The 21,969-nt window shown below is 45.9% G+C and overlaps 1 protein-coding gene across 2 annotated transcripts in view; it reads right to left on the bottom strand.

The window, feature by feature from the left end:
• STUM (stum, mechanosensory transduction mediator homolog) overlaps window positions 1-21,769 on the bottom strand; it is a 59,852-nt gene extending 38,083 nt beyond the window's left edge. For both annotated transcript variants that reach the window (XM_061185371.1, XM_061185372.1), the window contains exon 1: window positions 21,562-21,769. In XM_061185371.1, the coding sequence (XP_061041354.1) occupies window positions 21,562-21,769 (208 nt within the window). The remainder of the gene's footprint in view (window positions 1-21,561) is intronic.
• Between the last annotated feature and the right edge of the window lie 200 nt (window positions 21,770-21,969).

Here is a 21,969-nt window from a genome sequence, read left to right as displayed (position 1 = left end):
CATTGACAGCACCCTGTGGCAGGTTCTACATTGGGCTCAGAGAAGCCGGCAGGGAAAATAAAACACACAGCCATGGGACTTCCCTGGTGGTCCAGTGGTTAAGACTTCACGCTTCCAATGCAGGGGGCGCGGGTTCCAGCCCTGGTCGGCGAACTAAGTTCCCACAAGCTGCGTGGCCAAAAAAAAGTGTACAAGAAAACCAAAAACCAAAAACAAGACACACAGTCATCCTACCCAACTGTGGGCCCAAGCAATTGGGGATCTTGCCCAGGCCATTGCTTTTCTCTGCTTTCCTTTAGCCCAAATCAATTCCCAAGCCCCAGAGTGAGGCCCCTCTCCTCAGGACGGACTCAGAGTCCAGCCACAGACACTGAGGTCCCGGACTTCGGAAACCTGGTCACGCCCAACTTGTGAGCTTTGGTGCATCAGCCACTACCCCCCCCCTTCTGCCTTGAGCCTCAGAATCCCAGCTTTAGGGCCTAAGATGGTTATGTTTATTTTTCTCCTTCCTGAGTCAGGCCACAGGATGATCCCTGAAAAGATTCCACTTGTATGTTCTATCCACATGACCCCTCAGAGTGGCCGAGGCCAAGGGTAGGCTCTCCCATGCCCTCCCGGAATGGTGTGGTCATTGGTTGTTGGCTTGAGGCTGGTTTCTTTGAGGTCCACAAATGATTCTTGGACTCCACACTGAGACGTCAAAAAGAGGAATTACCAAGACAAGAAAGACTTCTCCAAAATAGCTCTGCAGCATCGGGACCTGCTCCAGCTCTGGCTGAAGCATTCAGATGCCTGACCGGCCCCAAAGGAAGGCTGGGAATGCAGCCGGCTCAGCCCCAACAAGCCACTGCAAGGCGGGCTAGTTGTGTGCACTGCCCACGGGCCCCAGCCTCCCCGGAAGCTCACTTTAGTTATAATCAAGCCTGTTGTACTTGATTAATGTGCTGATGGAACAGAGGAACGGTTCACGCTCCCAAATGTCTGCAATAAGCTTCTGTGCCTCCTTGGGGTTTTAATGGTTGGCATCCCTGAGAGAATCTCTTTTGGGGGTCTGGACCCTGCAAGCCAATGCCACCTTGTACCATGACTGTGTTCCCATGGCCCCAGGCAGCCCCTGAGTGAATTAGAGCTGGTAGACTTTAAGTGATTGGAAAGCACATACATAGGGTACAGTAGTTTAAATTTAGGTTCAATTGCTATATCTGAACTATGTGAGTTCAGAACATTCAGCTTTTAACCATATAATTTTTAACCTATTAGAAAATCAAACTTACAGAGAAGTTTCAAGAATAATATAGAAAAATCGTGTCTACCCTTTGCCCAGATTACCAGATTTTAACACTTGACTATATTTGTTTTGTTTTTCTCTCTCTTTCTCTTTACATAGTGTTATCTTTTTTTCTGAACCATTTGTAAACAAGGCTGCATACATCATGGCTTTTTATCCCTTAATACTTCAGTGTGTTTCTAAAGACAGAGGTATTCTCTTATGTATCCACAGCACAGTTACTGATTTTAGGAAACATAATATGGATACAATATTTTTTCTAATCTACAGTCCATATTCTGATTCTATCAATTGTCTCAATAATGTCCTTATTGGTATTCTTTTTCCCTCCAGTACAGAATCCAATACCCCGAAGATTGTGCTTTGTATTTAGTGGTCATGTTTTTCTGTCTCCTTTAATCTTTCATAACGATGACATTTTTGAAGAATACAGGCCAGGTATTTTGTAGAATGCCCCTCGATTTGGGGCTTTTCTGATATTTCCTCATGAATAGATTCAGATTATGCACCCCTGGCTAGAATACCACAAAAGTGGTGTTGTGTCCCTCTCAGGATGTCACATCAGGAGGCATGTGATGTCTGTTCCTCCTTGGTGATGCTAATTTTTTTAACAGCTTTATTGAGATATAATTCATATACCATAGCATTCACCCATTTAATCATTCAGTGGCTTTTAGTATATTCAGGTTGTGCCACTATCACCACAATCAATTTCAGAACATTTTTTATCACCTGAAAGAGAAACCCCATACTCATTAGCAATCATTCCCCACGTTCTCCCAACCATGCCACTCCTCCCCCCACAGCTATTTTCTGTCTCTACAGATTGGCCCATTCTGGACATTTCATATAAATGGAATCATACAATATAGGGTCCTTTGTGACTGGCTTCTTTCACCTAGCATGACGTTTTCAAGGTCCAGGTAATGTTATTTTGTTCACCCAGTCAAGATGCTGTCTGCTTTCTCTGCTGTATGATTTTTCCCCTTGCAAGCAATAAGCATTCTGTGGAGAGACACTTGAAGATCATGCAGATATCCTGCTTCTCATCAAAATGTCCCCTTAGATTTAATTTGATGGCTACTGCCCAAACCAATCTTTATTAAAATGGTTTACGAAGATTGACCGCCTCCACTGCTCCCCCCTCCCCATCCCCGCCCACGCTTATCAGTTGTTGGCTGAACAACTTGGAAGGATGGATTCTGACCCAGCTCTTCCCAGTCACATGGTGACTGTCCTCAGTGAATTCCCCACAGAGCAAGCCCTCTGGCCCAGCGATGGGGGCGGCCAACATCCCCCCCCTGCCCCATGTCCCTCCCCTGAGTGGCTGGAACACCAAGGACCCACCAGAGACACACATGTTGTGGTACAGCATGTACCACACTCCTCCAGTCCTGCCTCAGCCCTGAGAACTGGATCCCATCCTTCCCTCTGAGCCGGGAAGGCTGAGAAGTGACACGAGAGCCTATGTCCCTTGGGTAAGAGACACACTCACTAGGTTAACGGGGCCAGTTCATGCTCTTGACTCCGCCTTCACAACCAGAAGTCAGTCTGCACACACATCTTTCCTTCAACAAATGCCTACTGGGCTGTGCTAGGTGCTGTGGGAGGTTGAAGTGATAAAGCACGGCCCCTACCCTCAAGGAGATGATTCATATGAGAAGATTAAGACACTAACAGCAGAACAGAATTTAAGGGGAGCAAGAGAAATGTCCTAAGTGGCCTGACAGCCCCAGGAAGGAGGAGCTCCCCACACGGAAATGGTCAAGAAAAGCTTGGAGGGGCAGGGCGTTGGAGGTGGGCCTGGAAGCTGGGCAGGATTTGGACACGATGGTGGAGAAGGGTGTTCCAGGCAGGGGTACAGAGGAACAAAAAGGCATGGGCAGAACCATAAAAGCAAGTCGTCCGGTTTGATTCAGTAAAGGGAGGGAAAGAATAGGTGAAGTTCATTGAATCCTGGTGGGTCTAATGTGGAATGTGAACTTAGTCCGTGGACAATAGGGAGCTACTGAAGGTTTCGGAGCAGAAGAATGAAATGGGCAGAGCTGAGCCATGGGCAGACATGGGTTTAATCTGCTAGCAGAGAAATTCTACTAAAACCATAGGTGCACTGAGCTGTTGCCCAGGAAGACCCACGTCCACCTGAGGTGCTGTGGGCACTCCCTTCTGCCGCCTGGCCTAAGGGTGACTCTTCTCGAGCCAATGCAACACCCACAACCAGGGCCAGAGCCCATCTGTCTCCAGAGGGAGGGGCTTACTCCACCTCGGAAATGGCCCACGTTTCAACTTATGCCACTGGTGCCATGCTTTTACGTTTTTCATTGAGAAAGTTTTCCCTCTTGGTGAGATGCTTCTTTTTAAAACAAAACAGAAAATAAAACATGACAACCTCCCAAAAAATGTTTCTTCCGAAAGCCTCCAGGCGGCTCGCGTCTCACCCATCTGGGCCTCGCCTTCTGAGATGCGGATTGCCGACTAGCAGAACTCTGAGAAAAAGGTACCCAGACAATCACTCTTCCTCAAAACCACCTGCCCGAAGGTGTTCTTGTCACATTAAGCTTCCGAGGTTCTCAAAGGAGACGGGCCAAATGGTGAAATTGGAAAGCAGGGCAGGGGAAGGAGCAAAAGGCTCTGAATCTGCTAAAAACCACTGAGTTGTACACATTGACAGAGTGACGTTTACTTTATGTAGCTGTATCTCAATAAAGCTGTTATGAAGGGGAAAAGGCTGGGGCAGTGAGAAAAAGAAGGTCCAGGTGGTGGGATCGGATGTGATCACTGACAAGTCACGTATTGTCCCCTGCAGCCCTCATCAGGTCTTTATAATAGCCACACACTCATTTAATTTGACAAATAGTAATTAACCCTCCAGTACAAGCCAGGCACTGGAGTGGGCACGAAGACCTTGGGCTGGGGTAAGTGACGTGAGATTGTGGGTAAGAGCCTTCGGTCCGGGAGGAGACCTCTTCTCTGTAAAGTGAAGGGGTTGGACGGCCCTAAAGCTGGGAAAAGGGGACCATTTTCTTTGTCGAGGTTTTAGGACAGGTGACAGGCTCTTGTCCACAAACACCAAATTATTCTTGGCTTTGGGGTCAAACTTCTCAGTCAGTGAAGACCAAAGCCTACAGAAGACCTGGCCGTGGTCCCTACACAGTCCAGGTTCCAGGACAGCCCTGGTCTCATGTCATTTTATTCTTTTCAAGAAAAATGACTTCTTCAATGAATTTAAGACCTTTCATAAAATAAATGCTTATAAGTATCCATCAATAGACAAATGGATGATGTGGTATATATACACAATGGAATATTACTCAGCCATAAAAAAGAATGAAATAATGCCATTTGCAGCAACATGGGTGGACCTAGAGATTATCATACTAAGTGAAGTAAGTCAGAAAGAGAAAGACAAAGACCAAATGATATCACTTATATGAATCTAAAATACGACACAAATGAACCTATCTACAGAACAAAAATAGGCTCACAGAAATAGAGAACAGCATTGTGGTTGCCAAGGAGGGGGAAGGGGGGAGAGGGAAGGATTAGGAGTTTGGGATTAGCAGAGGCAAACTACTATATATAGGATGGATAAACAACAAGGTCTTACCGTATAGCACAGGGAGCTACATTCAATATCCTGTGATAAACCATAATGGAAAAGAATATGAAAAAGAATATATATTTATGTATAACTGAATCACTTCGCTGTACAGCAGAAATTAACACAACACTGTAAATCAACTATACTTCAATAAAATTAATTTTAAAAAATGAAATTCTGCTATTTGCAACAACGTGGGTGGACCTGGAGGGTATTATGCTTAGTGAAATACGTCAGACAAAGACAAATACTGTATGATATCACTTATATGTGGAATCTAAAAAAATAAAACAAATGAATGAATATAACAAAGCAGAAACACAGAGAGAACAAACTAGTGGTTACCACTGGAGAGAGGGAAAGGGGGAGGGGCAAGTTAGGGGCAAGTCTGTTAGAGATACAAACTACTATGTATAGAATCAATAAGCAACAAGGATATATTATACAGCACAGGGAATATAGCCAAAACTTTCTAATAACTTTAAATCTATAAAAACACTGAATCACTATGTTGTACATCTGAAACTAATGTAATATTGTAAATCTACTAAACTTCAATAAAAATACATCCTCCCAAGGCCGACCTCTGCCCCTTGCCCAGGTGATAGGGCTTCAGGGCTACAAACCACCTACATGGCCTCCAGGATGAATAAAGGGTCTCCCTGGACTCATGAGCTGGGAAGTTCAAACACAGACCTAGGACCTGTCTAACTTTTACAGTAAGATAACTGCTGGTAAAGCTTGGGGGGCATTTGTGCATGTGCCTGCGTGTCCAAATACACACGCACACATTCATTCTCCAGTTTGATGCTCCCACAGCCTTTTACCAAACGGTAGAGTCGGCCTCAGAGACATGTCCCTCTCAGAGGCCCAGGGTTTGGGGGTTATAATGGCAGAAACTTCTGGTAAATGGTAAACCAAGCCCTAGAGAATGTGTGCTGTTGCCCCCTTGCCCCCAGCGTGCTGGGTATGGGAGGTCCCAGCAGTGCCCAGCAGGAGGTCCCAGGTCTCGGCTCTGAGCCACGTGGGACCAGATGCTTAAAAAGCTGCCCTGCTTACAACTCTCCCGCTCACCCTCGTGCCACTGTGAGGAAAAGCCCAGGATGAGCTTGGGAGCAAAGGACATTTTGTCAATGTTAACTGGTAGTGATAACCCCCTTTCTGACCATGGAGTGCTTCGTGGTTAAACAGAACATAACGACCCTGCGAGGTGGCAGAGCGGGGATTATTTCCGTTTCACGGATGGGGAAATGGGCTCAGAGAGGCGAAGGGGCTCAGGGCTGCACGCATCTGAAAAATCAGAACTAGCTCTGGGGCCTCCTAACTTCTAGTTCACCCCGTTTCCACGACGCCTCGTGGCTTCATGAATCTGATGTGCAACTGGAGATGTGATTTAGTCCAGTGCCCTGCAGGTCACCCCACTGTATTTACCCTATCTGCCTACCTATATATTGCAGCATCACTCAAAAGCCAATGTATAAATGTCACTGTGCCAAGCGACACTCGCTCAGTGAGTCTCCCATGGGACGTATCCCGTAGTGAGTTGGGTCACAGCCTGGGCAGCGATACTTTGAGGGGTGACCAGGTCCGGTTCAATAATGTAAATAGCATCCACATTTCTTCCCAGATGTTGCAAGAAACGGAGCTGCTGTGGGGAGTGGACGTGGTCAGTCAGCAGGTGATACTAAGGAAGTTTGTGTTGCAATCAAGTGTAGACCCAGGGGCGTGCTGAGCAGAGGACAGTTGACTCAGTGCCTACTACACAGCACATCACTCCCCAGATGTGCACCGTGCTCCTGCTGAGATGCAAGGTCAAAGGGGACAGGGTCCCTGCAGTATACCGTATGTTTGATAGTGAGAGTGCTCTTAAGGAAAATGAACTAGGGAAAGATAGGGAGTCTGGGGAGGAGGAGGAGAGCCACAGTTTTAAGTAAGATCGTCTGGAAGGTGTTATGGGCTGAACTGTGTCCCCTCAAAACTCCTATGTTGAAGTCCTAACTCCCAGTGCCTCAGAATGTGACTGTGTTTGGAGATAAGGTCTTTAAAGAGGTAAATAACTTAAAATGAGGTCTTGAGAATGGGCCCTAACACCATATGACTGGTGTCCTTATAAGAAGAGGAGATCTGGACACAGAGACACACAGACAGAAGACCATGTAAAGACACATGGGGGAAAGTGGTTGTCTAGAAGCCAAGGAGAGAGAACTCAGGAGAAACCAACCCTGCTAATACCTTGATCTTGGACTTCCAGCCTCCAGAACTGTGAGAAAATAAATTTCTCATATTGAAATGAATTGAGGGCTTTCCTGGTGGTGCAGTGGTTAAGAATCCACCTGCCAATGCAGGGGACACGGGTTTGAGCCCTGGTCCGGGAAGATCCTACATGCCGCGGAGCAACTAAGCCCGCGAGCCACAACTACTGAGCCCACATACCACAACTACTGAAGCCCGTGTGCCTAGAACCTATGCTCTGTAACAAGAGAAGCCACTGCAACGAGAAGCCCGCGCACCGCAACCAAGAGTAGCCTCCGCTCGCCGCAACTAGAGAAAGCCCGCGTGCAGCAACGAAGACCCAACGCAGCAAAAAAAAAAAAAAAAAAAAAAAAAATGCATTGAATGATGAAATTTTCGATATACTGGGTTAAGTACAATATACTAATAAAGTTAATTTCACCTGTTCCTTTTTACTTTTTTTTATAATATAGGTACTAGAAATTTTAAGATTACACCTGTGGCTCATGTTATATTTCTTTTTAACAGCTCTGGCCTAGGGCCACGTGGGTCATCATGAGGACTTGAGCTTTTACTTGAGTGACATGAGAGCCATTGGAGGGTTTCCAGCCCAAAAGTAACATTATCTGATTCACTTGTGTTTTAAAAGGATCCCTCTTATTGCCACGTTGAGGACAGACTATAAGGGAGGTCAGTAAGGGCAAGCAGCCCATTAAGAGGCCACTGCACTCTGGAGAAGATGGAGGCTTGGACCAGTGAAGTAGACACAAGATGATGAGAAGTGGTCAGATACTGACTACATTACGAAAGCAGAGCCAAGTGTTTCCTGACAGACTGGGCGTGGGGTGTGAGAAAAAGAGGAGTCGAGGATGAATCCCAGCTTTTGGCCTGAGCTACTGGAAGGATGCCATTTGCTGAGATGGGGAAAGACGAGGGAGAAGTAAGTTTGGAGAAGAAAATCAGAAGTTTGGTTTTGGATAAGTTAAGTCTATGATGCTTTTTGCTTTCCAAGGGGAGATATTGAGAAGTCAGTTGGATATAAAACTCCGGAGGTCAGGGGAGAAGTCTGAGCTGGAGATCTGGATCTGGGAGTCATCATCACAAGGATGCAATGTAAAGCCAGGAGACTCAGCATGAACATCGGGGGGTGAGTGTAGGCAGAAAAGAGATCAAGATCAAAGAGAAGATCAAGATCAAGAAGATCAAGTGCCCCGGGGAACTCCCAAGTTTAGAAGTTGATGAGATGAGCAAAGGAAACAGAGAAGGAGTCACGAGGTATAAAGAAAACTAGGAGAGGGTGGTGTTCCAGAAGCCGAGTGAAGACAGTGTTTGGAGGAGGGAGTGAGCAATTGTGTCCAATGCGACTGAGAGGTCCGGGAAGATGAAGGCAGAATTGACCACTGGATTCAGAAAATCTGGAGGAGACTGGTGATACTGATAAGTACAATTTAGGTGACTGATGGAGGTAAAAACATGCTTAGAGTGGGTTCAAGAGAAAATGAGGGAAGAGGGATTGATGACAACAAATCTAGACAACTCTTTCAGGGGATTGAGCCACAAAGGGGAACAGAGAGATGGGCAATGGGCAGAGGTGGGTGTGGGATCAAGAGATCCTATTTCAAAATGATGGGAGACAATTTCAGTATGTATATGTGCTAATAATGAGTCACTAGACAAAGGAAAATTGATGATGTCTGAAAGAGTGGGAATTCTTCTGGTGTTTTCCTAATCTCCAGAGTATGCTTATATTGCTTTTTCTGTTTTATCAACTTTAGACATCATTTATTGACTTTCTGCTATGATACATAAGAGTTAGCTTACTTAACCATTCCTCATCTCCCGTCTACTCTTGTTCCCACATTATCCCATTGTCCCAAAACATCGCTACTGTATTTCAGTGCATCTGTTGATTTCCTTGGTAGTCTTTATTTCTCGGTCTAGCAACTACAGACAGTATGTCTTCATCACCCACTGCACATGAGGAGGGTATTCACATCTCTACTCTACCCTCCACACATTAGTCAGCTTTGGTAGGTTGTGTTGGGACAATAACAACACTAACACAACAACAGAAAAATCTCAGGAACTCAGGCTTATTACTCACTCACGTGACATGTCATGCCCTGCTTCTGATATCCTCTTTATTCTGGGAGCCAGGTTGAAGAGCAGCCCCCATCTGAGAGCTGCCATTCTCATGAGAGAGGGAAAAGAACAATGGCAGAACCTCACAATACCTCTGAAAATGTCTGCTCAGGCATGGCATATGTCACTTCCACTCACTCAACTGGCCAAAGCAAGTCACATGGCCAAGCCTGATATCGATGGGCAGGAAACGAAGTAGTCCCTTCCCACAGGAATCGTGGCAAGCCATAGGGCATTAAGTGGAGATGTGCCATCATCTTTCAGTGGATAAGTGGGAACAATAATTTAATCTATCACAATCTACCTGCCAACTTCTACAAGCTGTTTTTTTTTTTAATTTTATATTGCCAAGGTAAAAAAAATCTTTCACACTCCTTTATAGCTATTATTAAGTACTCTTCAGTGCTTTGCCTGTGGTTGGTTTTAAAAGCTGAAAACCACTGAGGAGGGCGGAGTCAAGATGGCGGACTAGGAGAACGTGGAATTCGCGTCTCCGCACAACTAGGGCACCTACCAGGCACCTGTGGGGGACCACAGACACCTAAGGGGACGGGAGGAACTCCCAGTGACTGGGTAGGCTTTGGGGCATGGGGGGAGTGAAGGGGGAGGAGTAGTGGAGGCCAGACGGAACTGGTGACCCTGAGGGGCGGCTGGGGGAGGGGAAGGGATCCCACATCCGAAGGGAAAATTGGAGGACCATTGGGAGGGTGAAGGATCAAAAGGGAGTGTAGCCAGGTTTCCCCTGACCACGTGGACCCCCAGGAACCTGCTGAGATCCGAGGCCTGATTCTCTGCCCACCTAGGCCCACTCCAGCTGCGCGGGTCCTGAGGGAGTGGGAGGGAGGGAAGGGGAAGCAAAAGTACAGGCTGGACCTCCAGGACCGGCACCCCTGAGGGGTGGCTGTGGGAGGGGAGGAGTTCCTACACCCAGCGGGACCCACCCACCGTTAAGGGTCCAGCAGGGACAGAGGAGACCCTGGGGGAGACCATGGACGGGGGGCATGGAGGAACAGAAGGGAAAGCGGCCAGTGCTTTCCCTGTCCACTTGGGCACCAGGGAGCCTGTTGGGTTCCCGGGCCAATCCTCTGCACTCGGAGCCTCCCTCCTCCCGTGCAGGGCCCAAGCCCCGCCCCTACACCCCCACCCAGGGCCCCACCTTTATACTCGGAGACCCCCTCCATCGCACTGGGCCTAAACCCCACCCACACACCCTCACCCAGGGCCTTACCTCCAAACTCCGGAACTCCACACTCCAGAGGCCTTCCTTTCCATGTGCTGCTTCTCCCCTTCTGGGCAGGTCCTAAGCAGATGCCCCACCCCACACTCAAATGTCACCCCCCCACCAGCCTAGGTCCCGCCCCACCCTAAACCCCACCCCTGCCTAAGTTCCACCCCCGCCTAAACTCTGCCTCCACAGCCAAGGCTTTTTTTTTTTTTTCTGTTGTGGCTTTATTTTACCTTGTTGCAGTTGTTTCAATTATATTTTTATTTTTCCTAATATACTTTTTATCTTTCTAATTTTATTTTGTTTTTTATTCTTTGTTATTGTATTGCTCCTATGTTTTTTTTTTTTTTGCCACACCATACAGCTTGCGGGATCTTGGTTCCCAGGCCGGAGGTCAGGCCTGAACTCCTGTGGTGGGAGCTCCAAGCCCAAACCACTGGACTAACAGAGAACCTCAGACCCCAGGGAATATTAATCAGAATGAGGCCTCCTGGAGGTCCTCATCTCAGCACCAAGACCCAGCTCTATCCAACTGCCTGCAAACTCCAGTGCTGGACGCCTCAGGCCAAACAACCAGTAAGACAGGAATACAGCCGCACCCATCAAAAAAAAAAAAAAATAGAAACGACAAAAAAATGTTACAGACGAAGAAGCAAGGTAAAAACCTACAAGATCAAATAAATGAAGACGAAATAGGCAAGCTACCTGAAAAAGAATTCAGAGTAGTGATAGTAAAGATGATCCAAAATCTCAGAAACAGAATGGAGAAAATACAAGAAACATTCAACACGGATCTAGAAGAACTAAAGAGCAAACAAACAGTGATGAACAACACAATAACTGAAATTAAAAATACTCTGGAAGGAATCAATAGCAGAAACCGAGGCAGAAGAACGGATAAGTGAGCTGGAAGATAAAATGGTGGAAATAACTGCCAGTGAGCAGAATAAAGAAAAAAGAATGAAAAGAATTGAGGACAGTCTCAGAGACCTCTGGGACAACATTAAACACACCAACATTCGAATTATAGGGGTCCCAGAAGAAGAAGAGAGAAAGAAAGGGTCTGAGAAAATATTTTAAGAGATTATAGTCAAAAACTTCCCTAACATGGGAAAGGAAATAGTCAATCAAATCCAGAAAGCGCAGAGGGTCCCATACAGGATAAACCCAAAGAGAAACATGCTGAGACACATATTAATCAAACTATCAAAAATTAAATACAAAGAAAAAATATTAAAAGTAGCAAGGGAAAAGTAACAAACAACACACAAGGGAATCCCCATAAGGTTAACAGCTGATCTTTCAGCAGAAACTCTGCAAGCCAGAAGGGAGTGGCAGGACATATTTAAAGTGATGAAAGGCAAACACCTACAACCAAGATTACTCTACCCAGCAAGGATCTCATTCAGATTCAGTGGAGAAATCAAAAGCTTTACAGACAAGCAAAAGCTATGAGAATCCAGCACCACCAAACCAGCTTTACAGCAAATGCTAAAGGAACTTCTCTAAGCGAGAAACACCAGAGAAGAAAAGGACCCACAAAAACAAACCCAAATCAATTAAGAAAATGGTAATAGGAACATACATATTGATAATCACCTTGAATGTCAATGGATTAAATGCTCTAACCAAAAGACATAGACTGGCTGAATGGATACAAAAACAAGACCCTTATATATGCTGTCTACAAGAGACAGCATATTCAGACCTATGGAGATGCACTTCAGACCTATGGAGGCATACAGACTGAAAGTGAGAGGATGGAAAAAGATATCCATGCAAATCAAAATCACAAGAAAGCTGGAGTAGCAATACTCATACCAGATAAAATAGACTTTAAAATAAAGACTGTTACAAGAGATAAGGAAGGACACTACATAATGATCAAGGGATCTATCCAAGAAGAAAACATAACAATTACAAATTTTTATGCATCCAACATAGGACCACCTCAATACATAAGGCAAATGCTAACAGCCATAAAAGGAGAAATCGACAGTAAGACAATAATAGTGGGGGACTTTAACACCCCACTTACACCAATAGACAGGTCATCTAGACAGAAAATAAATAAGGAAACACAAGCGTTAAATGACACAATAGACCAGATAGACTTAATTGATATTTTTAGGACATTCCACCTGAAAGTGGAAGAATACACTTTCTTCTCAAGTGCACACAGAAAGTTCTCCAGAATAGATCACATTTTGGGTCACAAATCAAACCTTGGAAAATTTAAGAAAATTGAAATTGTATCAGACATCTTTTCCGACCACAACGCTATGAGATTAGAAATCAATTACAGGAAAAAAACAGGAAAAAACACAAATACATGGAGGCTAAACAGTGCACTGCTAAATAACCAAGAAGTCACTGAAGAAATCAAAGAGGAAATCAAAAAATACCTAGAAACAAATGACGACAAAAACACGATGATCCAAAACCTATGGGATGCAGCAAAAGCAGTTCTAAGAGGGAAGTTCATAGCAATTCAAGCTCACCTCAAGAAACAAGAAAAATCTCAAATAAACAATCTAACCTTACACCTAAAGCAACTAGAAAAAGAAGAACAAAGAAAACCCAAAATTAGTGGAAGGAAAGAAAACAAAAAGATCAGAGTAGAAATAAATGAAATAGAAACAAAGAAAATAGCAAAGGGGCTTCCCTGGTGGCGCAGTGGTTGAGAATCTGCCTGCTAATGCAGGGGACACGGGTTCGAGCCCTGGTCTGGGAAGATCCCACATGCCGTGGAGCGACTGGGCCCGTGAGCCATAACTACTGAGCCTGTGCATCTGGAGCCTGTGCTCCACAACAAGAGAGGCCACGATAGTGACAGGCCCGCGCACCGCGATGAAGAGTGGCCCCCGCTTGCCGCAACTAGAGAAAGCCCTCGCACAGAAACGAAGACCCAACATAGCAATCAATCAATTAATCAATAAAATAAATCTTTAAAAAAAAAAAAAATAGCAAAGATCAATAAAACTAAAAGCTGGTTCTTTGAGAAGATAAACAGAATTGATAAACCTTTAGCCAGACTCATCAAGAAAAAAAGGGAGAGGACGCAAATCAATAAAATTAGAAATGAAAAAGGAGAGATTACAACTGACACCACAGAAATACAAAAGATCATAAGAAACTACTACAAGCAACTATATGCCAATAAAATGGACAACCTGAAAGAAATGGACAAATTCTTGGAAAAGTACAACCTTCCAAAAGTGAACCAGGAAGAATTAGAAAATATAAACAGACCAATCACAGGTAATGAAATTGAAACTGTAATTAAAAATCTTCCAACAAACAAAAGTCCAGGACCAGATGGCTTCACAGGTGAATCCTATCAAACTTTTAGAGAAGAGTGACACTTATCCTTCTCAAACTCTTCCAAAAAATTGTGGAGGGAGGAACACTCCCAAAGTCGTTCTACGAGGCTACTGTCACCCTGATACCAAAACCAGACAAAGATATCGCAAAAAAACAAAATCATAGACCAATATAACTGATAAACACAGACACAAAAATCCTCAACAAAATACTAGCAAACAGAATCCAACAACACATTAAAAGGATGATACACCATGACCAAGTGGGATTTATCCCAGGGATGCAAGGATTCTTCAATATATGCAAAACAATCAATGTGATACACCATATTAACAAATTAAGGAATAAAAACCATATGTCATCTCTGTCATCTCAACAGATGCAGAAAAAGCTTTTGACAAAATTCAACACCCATTTATGATAAAAACTCTCCAGAAAGTGGGCATAGAGGGAACCTACCTCAACATAATAAAAGCCATATATGACAAACCCACACCAAACATCATTCTCAATGGTGAAAAACTGAAAGCATTTCCTCTAAGATCAGGAACAAGACAAGGATGTCCACTCTCGCCACTGTTGTTCAACATAGTATTGGAAGTCCTAGCCACAGCAATCAGAGAAGAAAAAGAAATAAAAGGAATACAAATTGGAAAAGAAGAAGTAAAACTGTCACTGTTTGCCAATGACATGATACTATACATAGAAAATCCTAAAGATGCCACCAGAAAACTACTAGAGCTAATCAATGAATTTGGTAAGGTTGCAGGATACAAAATTAATGAACAGAAATCTCTTGCATTCCTATACACTAACAATGAAAGATCAGAAAGAGAAATTAAGGAAATAATCCCATTTACCATCACAACAAAAAGAATAAAATACCTAGGAATAAACCTACCCAAGGAGGCAAAAGACCTGTACACAGAAAACTATAAAACACTGATGAAAGAAATCAAAGGTAACATAAACAGAGGGAGAGATATACCATGTTCCTGGATTGGAAGAATCAATATTGTGAAAATGACTATACTACCCAAAGCAGTCTACAGGTTCAATGCAGTCCGCCTCAAATTACCGAAGCCATTTTTCACAGAACTAGAAATTTTACAATTTGTGGGCTTCCCTGGTGGCACAGTGATTAAGAATCCGCCTGCCAACACAGGGGACACGGGTTCGAGCCCTGGTCCGGGAAGATCCCACATGCCATGGAGCAACTAAGCCCGTGCACCACAACTACTGAGCCTGTGCTCTAGAGCCTGCGAGCCACAACTACTGAGCCCACGTGCTACAACTACTGAAGCCCGCGTGCCTAGGGCCCATGCTCCACAACAAGAAGCCACCACGATGAGAAGCCCATGCACCAAAACTAAGAGTAGTCCCCACTCGCTGCAACTAGAGAAAGCCCGCGCACGGCGATGAAGACCCAATGCAGCCAAAAATAAATAAAAATAAAAATTAATTAATTAAAAAAAAAAATTTACAATTTGTATGAAAGCACAAAACACCCCGAATAGCCAAAGCGATCTTGAGAAAGAAAAACAGAGCTGGAGGAATCAGGCTCCCTGACTTCAGACTATACTACAAAACTACAGTAATCAAGACAGTATGGTACTGGCACAAAAAGAGAAATATAGATCAATGGAACAAGATAGAAAGCCTAGAGATAAACCCACGCACATATGGTCACCTTATCTTTGATAAAGGAGGCAAGAATATACAATGGAGAAAAGACATCCTCTTCAATAAGTGGTGCTGGGAAAAATGGACAGCTACATGTAAAAGAATGAAATTAGAACACACCCTAACACCATACACAAAAATAAACTCAAAATGGATTAAAGACCTAAGTGTAAGGCTAGACACTATAAAACTCTTAGAGGAAACCATAGGCAGAACACTCTATGACATAAGTCACAGTAAGATCCTTTTTGACCCACCTCCTAGAGTAAGGGAAATAAAAACAAAAATAAACAAATGGGACCTAATGAAACTTAAAAGCTTTTGCACAGCAAGGGAAACCATAAACAAGACGAAAAGACAACACTCAGAATGGGAGAAAATATTTGCAAATGAAGCAGCTGACAAATGATTAATCTCCAAAACATACAAGCAGCTCATGCAGCTCAATATCACAAAAACAAACAGCCCAGTCCAAAAATGGGCAAAAGACCTAAATAGACATTTCTCCAAAGAAGACCTACAGATGGCCAACAAATGCATGAAAAGATGCTCAACATCACTAATTATTAGAGAAATGCAAATCAACACCACAATGAGGTATCACCTCAAACCGGTCAGAATGGCCATCATCAAAAATCTATGAACAATAAATGCTGGAGAGGGTGTGGAGAAAAGGGAACCCTGCTGCACTGTTGGTGGGAATGTAAATTGATACAGCCACTATGGAGAATAGTATGGAGGTTACTTAGAAAACTAAAAATAGAACTACCATATGACCCAGCAATCCCACTACTGGGCATATACCCTGAGAAAACCATCATTCAAAAAGAGACATGCACTCCAATGTTCATTGCAGCACTATTTACAATAGCCAGGACATGGAAGCAACCTAAATGTCCATCAACAGATGACTGGATAAAGAAGTGTGGCACATATATACAATGGAATATTACTCAGCCATAAAAAGGAATGAAATTGAGTTATTTGTAGTGAGGTGGATGGACCTAGCCTCTGTCATACAGAGTGAAGTAAGTCAGAAAGAGAAAAACAAATACTGTATGCTAACGCATATATATGGAATTTAAAAAAGCAGTACTGATGAACCTAGTGGCAGGGCAGGAATAAAGACGCAGACGTAGAGAGCAGACTTGCAGGCACAGGGGGGAAGGGGAAACTGAGATGAAGTGAGAGAGTAGCATTGACGTAGAAACATTACCAAATGTGAAATGGATGGCTAGTGGGAAGCTGCTGCATAGCACAGGGAGATCAGCTCGGTGCTTTGTGACCACCTAGAGGGATGGGATAGGGAAGGTGGGAGGGAAGCTCAAGAGGGAGGGGTTATGGGGATATATGTATACATATAGCTGATTCACTTTGTTGTACAGCAGAAACTACCACAACATTGTAAAGCATTTATACTCCAATAAAGATGTGGAAAAAAACCCAAAAAACTGAGGAGCATTTATATCATTATGACTAAGCAAATATTCTTCACTACAGAATCAAAGGGAAGCTAAGAGCCCATACAGTGCACCACTGTTCCAATGACAGATTCTATGCACTTAAAAGAGCTTTCCTTACATTCCACCACTTGCTTAAAATCAGGCCACATTTTGATTTGCTTCCTATTTGAGCTGTACCTTTACTAATTTTTTGTTGTTGTTTTTCCTGAAGTTGTTATTACCTCTCTTTTTTATTGTTGGTAGAAGAAACATGTGCTTTCTACATCATATCCCTAGTATCCTCAAATTCTTTCTCATTTATTGTTTGGAATCTTCTATTCTTTTTGAAGCCTACTGGCCTCCTGATATAATTGGGTAGGTTGCTTCATTTGAGGATATTAATGCTTTTGCATAGCTTTTTGTCTTTACTGCAGTTACTAATTGCCTTCTGTTTTTCTTGCTTGCTTTCTGTTTTGTATCACTTTAATCACTTGCAGTATACCAATAATATTCTCTACTCTGTGGAATGTCCCCTTCTCACATCATCCTCAGAAACCTCTTTCCTGGAGCCTTCTACCCTCCCACTCTAATGAAGACTGACTGCTCTCCAGGCTTGCTGAACAATTTTATCCTGGGTTGCTTTTCATGTCTGCCCTGAATTGGATACATTATCCCCTGGATCTCATACCTTCTTTCTTGGTTTACTCTCTTGTTTTGCTGAAATACACCTTCAAATGACTTCCTTAAAAAGGTTGAGTAGGATGTAAACTTCCTTGGTCCTTTCATCCTCCGGCCTGCCTCACTTCTATATAAAATAAAGGCATTGGGCCAGATGATCTCTAATGCCTATTGATGGAGTAAAATTCTGGTCAGTGTGCCTTCCATAAATAGCATATTGATAGTATATCAAGGAGAAATTTTAAATGGTTCCTGCTCTCAAGGAACTTACAATCTATGTAGATAGACAAATAATAAACTCTTGAAACAATAATAAAAAGGCAACAATACAAAAGATGCCACAGGGTAGGGAATGATTCATCATCAACTAGAGGCTCAGGCTTAAAGGAAAGAGAGAGAGAAGCTGAGCCAGCCTGTGGTGCTCTGACCAGAGAAGCAAGACCTTAGCTGAGTGTCAAAGAGTAGGCAATATATTAGGGATAGATTAAATATTTATGAATATTCAACAGTAGATTAATATCCAACATTAATCTGATGGAATGGTTAACAGTCAATGGAAGTTCTCCTCTTTCCAACTTTCCCTGTCACTGTCTGAGTTATCAACATATTCATTTCACCAAGTCAATCAAGATAGATACAGTTTTCAAATATGAAAGTATAATTTGGATCCTAACCAATAGATAAACCCTCTGGCCATTTGTGGGCATAACAGTGAACTTCCATTACATGTATGAGTAATTGTGTATACTTATAAATGCCCTACCAGTTGGACTATGAAGGTCCATGGTCTTTATTAGTAGACTTTCACTGAATAGGAAATTACCATCATCCATTTTTCAAATTTATTTTGTATTATTCCAATGAGGAGTCAGAGCGATCATAAATGACTTCTCCTTCCCATCCACTCCCCAGGAAAGGAAACATCCCTCTTATGTATGTTATCCCAACAGCACTGCTGCTTGGGTGGAGAAGGCACCAGGGAATTGTAAGGACTGGGCTTCTCCATGGCAGGTCCTGCAGACTGGATGGACCTGAGACACTCTACCAGAGAAAAACCGTGCCTTCATTCAGCCCAACACTGGCACTCTCATCCAATCTGCAAATGAGGAGAGGACTTGCAGGTGAGGAAGCTTCCAGAAAAAAGAAGAGCTCTTTGGGCCAATGCTGTGACCAGTTTCCAGAGAGTGGGAGTGAAGTGAGGATGGCAAGTGCTTGGGGCCTCGTGATGGATACTCTCAGCAAAGTCTAACCCAATACTACTCTCTCTGGGAGGCTTTCTTTGAACACCTACCCCAACCCTGGAAGAATCAATTACTGCTCAAATACTCTTCCTGCTGCCATCATAGCACTTTCAAATTTAAACAAAGTTTGCATCCATTTTCCTCAACTATCTATGACATCTTGACTGATTTATTTATCATCACATCCCCAGTGCCGGGCATGTGGTGGGTGCTCTGTGTTTGTCGAATGAATGAGTGAATGCATTAAAAGAAGCTTCGCTTCCTCAAAGGGCAGAGCTAGACATGAATACTCAGTTTTTGCAGGAGCATCAGATAAGCCAGGAGGACCTGGAGAGGTGGATCTGCGTTGAGGGAAAAATTTCTGAGAGCTGGGACCATTCAAACCACTGGGGAGGGGGCAGTGCAAAAAAAAAAAAAAAAAAAACGCCTGCAAGTTTTGCCTGTGCTGCTTTGTCATCCAGGACTCTACTGCAGGTCGAGGGGAACAGAGAGATCAATAAGTACTCAGAAGAAAGGTCCCGGGGGCGGCCCCACATACCAGAGATGGGAGCAGCGCTCAGCTCTGTAGAAGGGCAAAGAGCAACAGGGACCCACGGTCTCCGGAACACTCTCTAACGGCCAGACCCTGAGCTTTACGTAATCTCATTTCATCCTCCCAGCAACCTGGAGAGACAGGCATCCCTGACTCACAGATATGAAACACCAACAAGGATCTGGAACCCCCTTCAGGGTGGAGAGGGGCAGGGGCCTGTGCACTCAGTCCACTGTACAATGACAGTCAAAACAAAATGATAAAATGCTTGGATTTCGTCATTGAAAATTCCTAAGTCTGTATACCCATGGCTCATCTCAGCCTGTTTTATTACTTTTGTAGTTTGCTTTTTTTCCCTCTTTATTTTCTTCTGGCTTCTTAGAAAGGGTTTCTTACAAAAATCCCATAGGATTTGGATCTAACAAAGGGAAGTGTAAAGAGGGAAGAGCTGGATGCCCAGGGCAGGGAGGCAGAAGGGCAGGGGGCGTGGCAGCAGGGCTAAGGGTGGGAAAGGGACCTAGTGAGGCAGACCCAGGAGGACGGGCGCAGGTGCACAGGGGCTGTGGCCTCAGCCAGCAGAGACTTGATGGAGCTCCTCCCACCAGGCCCCAATGTGCTTCTTTTCTCAAAGACCATAAGATGGCATTTACTTCACCACTTTAAGAAAAGTGGAATCGAGACACATCCCTGCTCATGATCTTCACATCCCCAGAGAGACGGACAGGCAGTGTGTTTTTACTCCAGCAGGTGGGGATTTCTGACAACTTAAATTAACGTCGGCTGCGTCCCCACCGTGTCTAAATGTGCGAAGAGAGCCGCCCTGACACCAACCAGCCTGCTGAAGGCACCAACAAGGCGGACGTCCAACTAAAGACCACCTAACTTCCTGCTCAGACAGATACGCTGCTCTGGCCACAGCCCCCCACCTCCCCCGAGGGGGCAGAAAGGTGAGCACGAAGGGGAAAGTGAACGCGACCTGCGTGGGTGGGTGTGATCTTCGCTATCAGCGCTGCAGAGGACCCTGCAGAGCTGGCTGAGAGCGGGGCCGTGAGAAAGGCCAAAGCAAAACAGAAAAACACTTCTAGCTGACCTCTGTTCTTGGGAACTTGGAGCCTTACACCGGCAAGCTTTCTCCTGGGCTCAGAGGTGCCTGCCTCTCCAGTCCCGCACGGAATTGGGGGGTGGGGTGCTCTTAGCACGGAAGAATAGCCGGTGCCAAGCTGGCAAGCTGGGAGTGGGGGGAGGGCGTGCAGACAGATTTGGGGGTGGGGTTAGGAGAGGGAGGGTCAAGAAAACCTAGCATTTCCTCCCTTTATGCCCTCTTCGGCACTCCTATCTCTGTGATGGGCGTTTGTTTTAAAATTTGGGACACTGGTGCCATCAAGGACCCTGCAGGCAGCCAAAGTCCGACACCGAATTACAGCCGCGCTTTCTCCACTTTCTCAGGAACGGAAGTGATGGGATGGAGTTATGGGGTCACCTCTGGCCAAGTGCGGTTCAAACCCACAGGCACCTAAACTAACAGAATCATCCCCCTTCCCCTCGGCGTCCTGCAGGGCTGCCGGCGGAATCGCGGGCACTCGGGAAGGAGGTGGAGGAGACTCTGGCTCAAGAGCTCTCGCCCACACACGCCCAGCACCGCGCGAAAGCAGGCGGGGCTGCGGGGAGCCTTCTATCCGGGCTCGCCCCGCTTTTCCCCAGCTCGGCCGACTTCTCGAATGCCCGGGACCTTGGTCACCCCCACCCGCGGCCCCAACGCTCTTCCGGCTGTGGGCCCGCGCCCCTCCGAGAAAGGAGCTCCTAGGGGGGCGCGCGCGGTGGAGGGAAAAGACAGGATTTGGGGGCGCCTGGAGGGGAACCTAGCCGGGGCCGAGAGAGCCGCCCGAGCCGCCGCCCGCGGGATCCAACATTCCCGGCAAAGTTTCTGGCTCTTTGGGCCCGGATCACCTGGCTCCCAGGTCGGAGAAGGTGAAAGGTGTGTCAGGAGCCCTTCGCCGCGCCTCCCTCCGGGCGCCCACTCCAGGCGCTTCTGCCACCTGCCAGAGGGCGCTGGGAGCGCCGGCGCAGCACGTGCCGCCCGTGGGCGCCGCCCGAGCGTCCCTCCCCGGCGCCTCCCCTACCGCCCTCCCGCGCCGGTGCCCGGGGCGCAGGGGTCGCGGCCGCCGCGTCTTACCCAGTCCCGGCACGAAAGTGTTGAGGAAGAGACAGATGACGGCCACGGGGAAGGGCATGTAGGGGATGGCGGCGCGCAGGGGGCCCTTCTTCTCGCGGACCTGCACCACCACCCCGCTGGACGAGGACGTCCCCCGGTCCGCCGCCGCCGCCGCAGCCACCGCCGCCGCCGCTGCCGCCGTCTCGGCGTCTTTGTGCGAAGGCTCCATGGCGGGGCGCGCTCCCCGGGATCCGGGCTGCCGCGGCCGGGACTGCCGCCCAGTGCACAGGAGGCGGGTGGCGGCCGGCTCCGGGCTCCGGGCTCCGGGCTCCGCGCCGAGCTCAGGCGTCCAGCGTGCTCGGTGTGCCGCGCGGCTCGCCCAGAACCCCGCACTCCCGCGTCCCCAAGCGCCCGGCCCTCTGCCGCGCG

This window comes from Eubalaena glacialis, chromosome 3 (genome assembly GCF_028564815.1).
Source record: "Eubalaena glacialis isolate mEubGla1 chromosome 3, mEubGla1.1.hap2.+ XY, whole genome shotgun sequence".
Classification (NCBI taxonomy): Eukaryota; Metazoa; Chordata; class Mammalia; order Artiodactyla; family Balaenidae; genus Eubalaena; species Eubalaena glacialis.
Note: the sequence above shows the minus strand (reverse complement) of the source record. Positions and strands in the feature narration are given on the sequence as shown.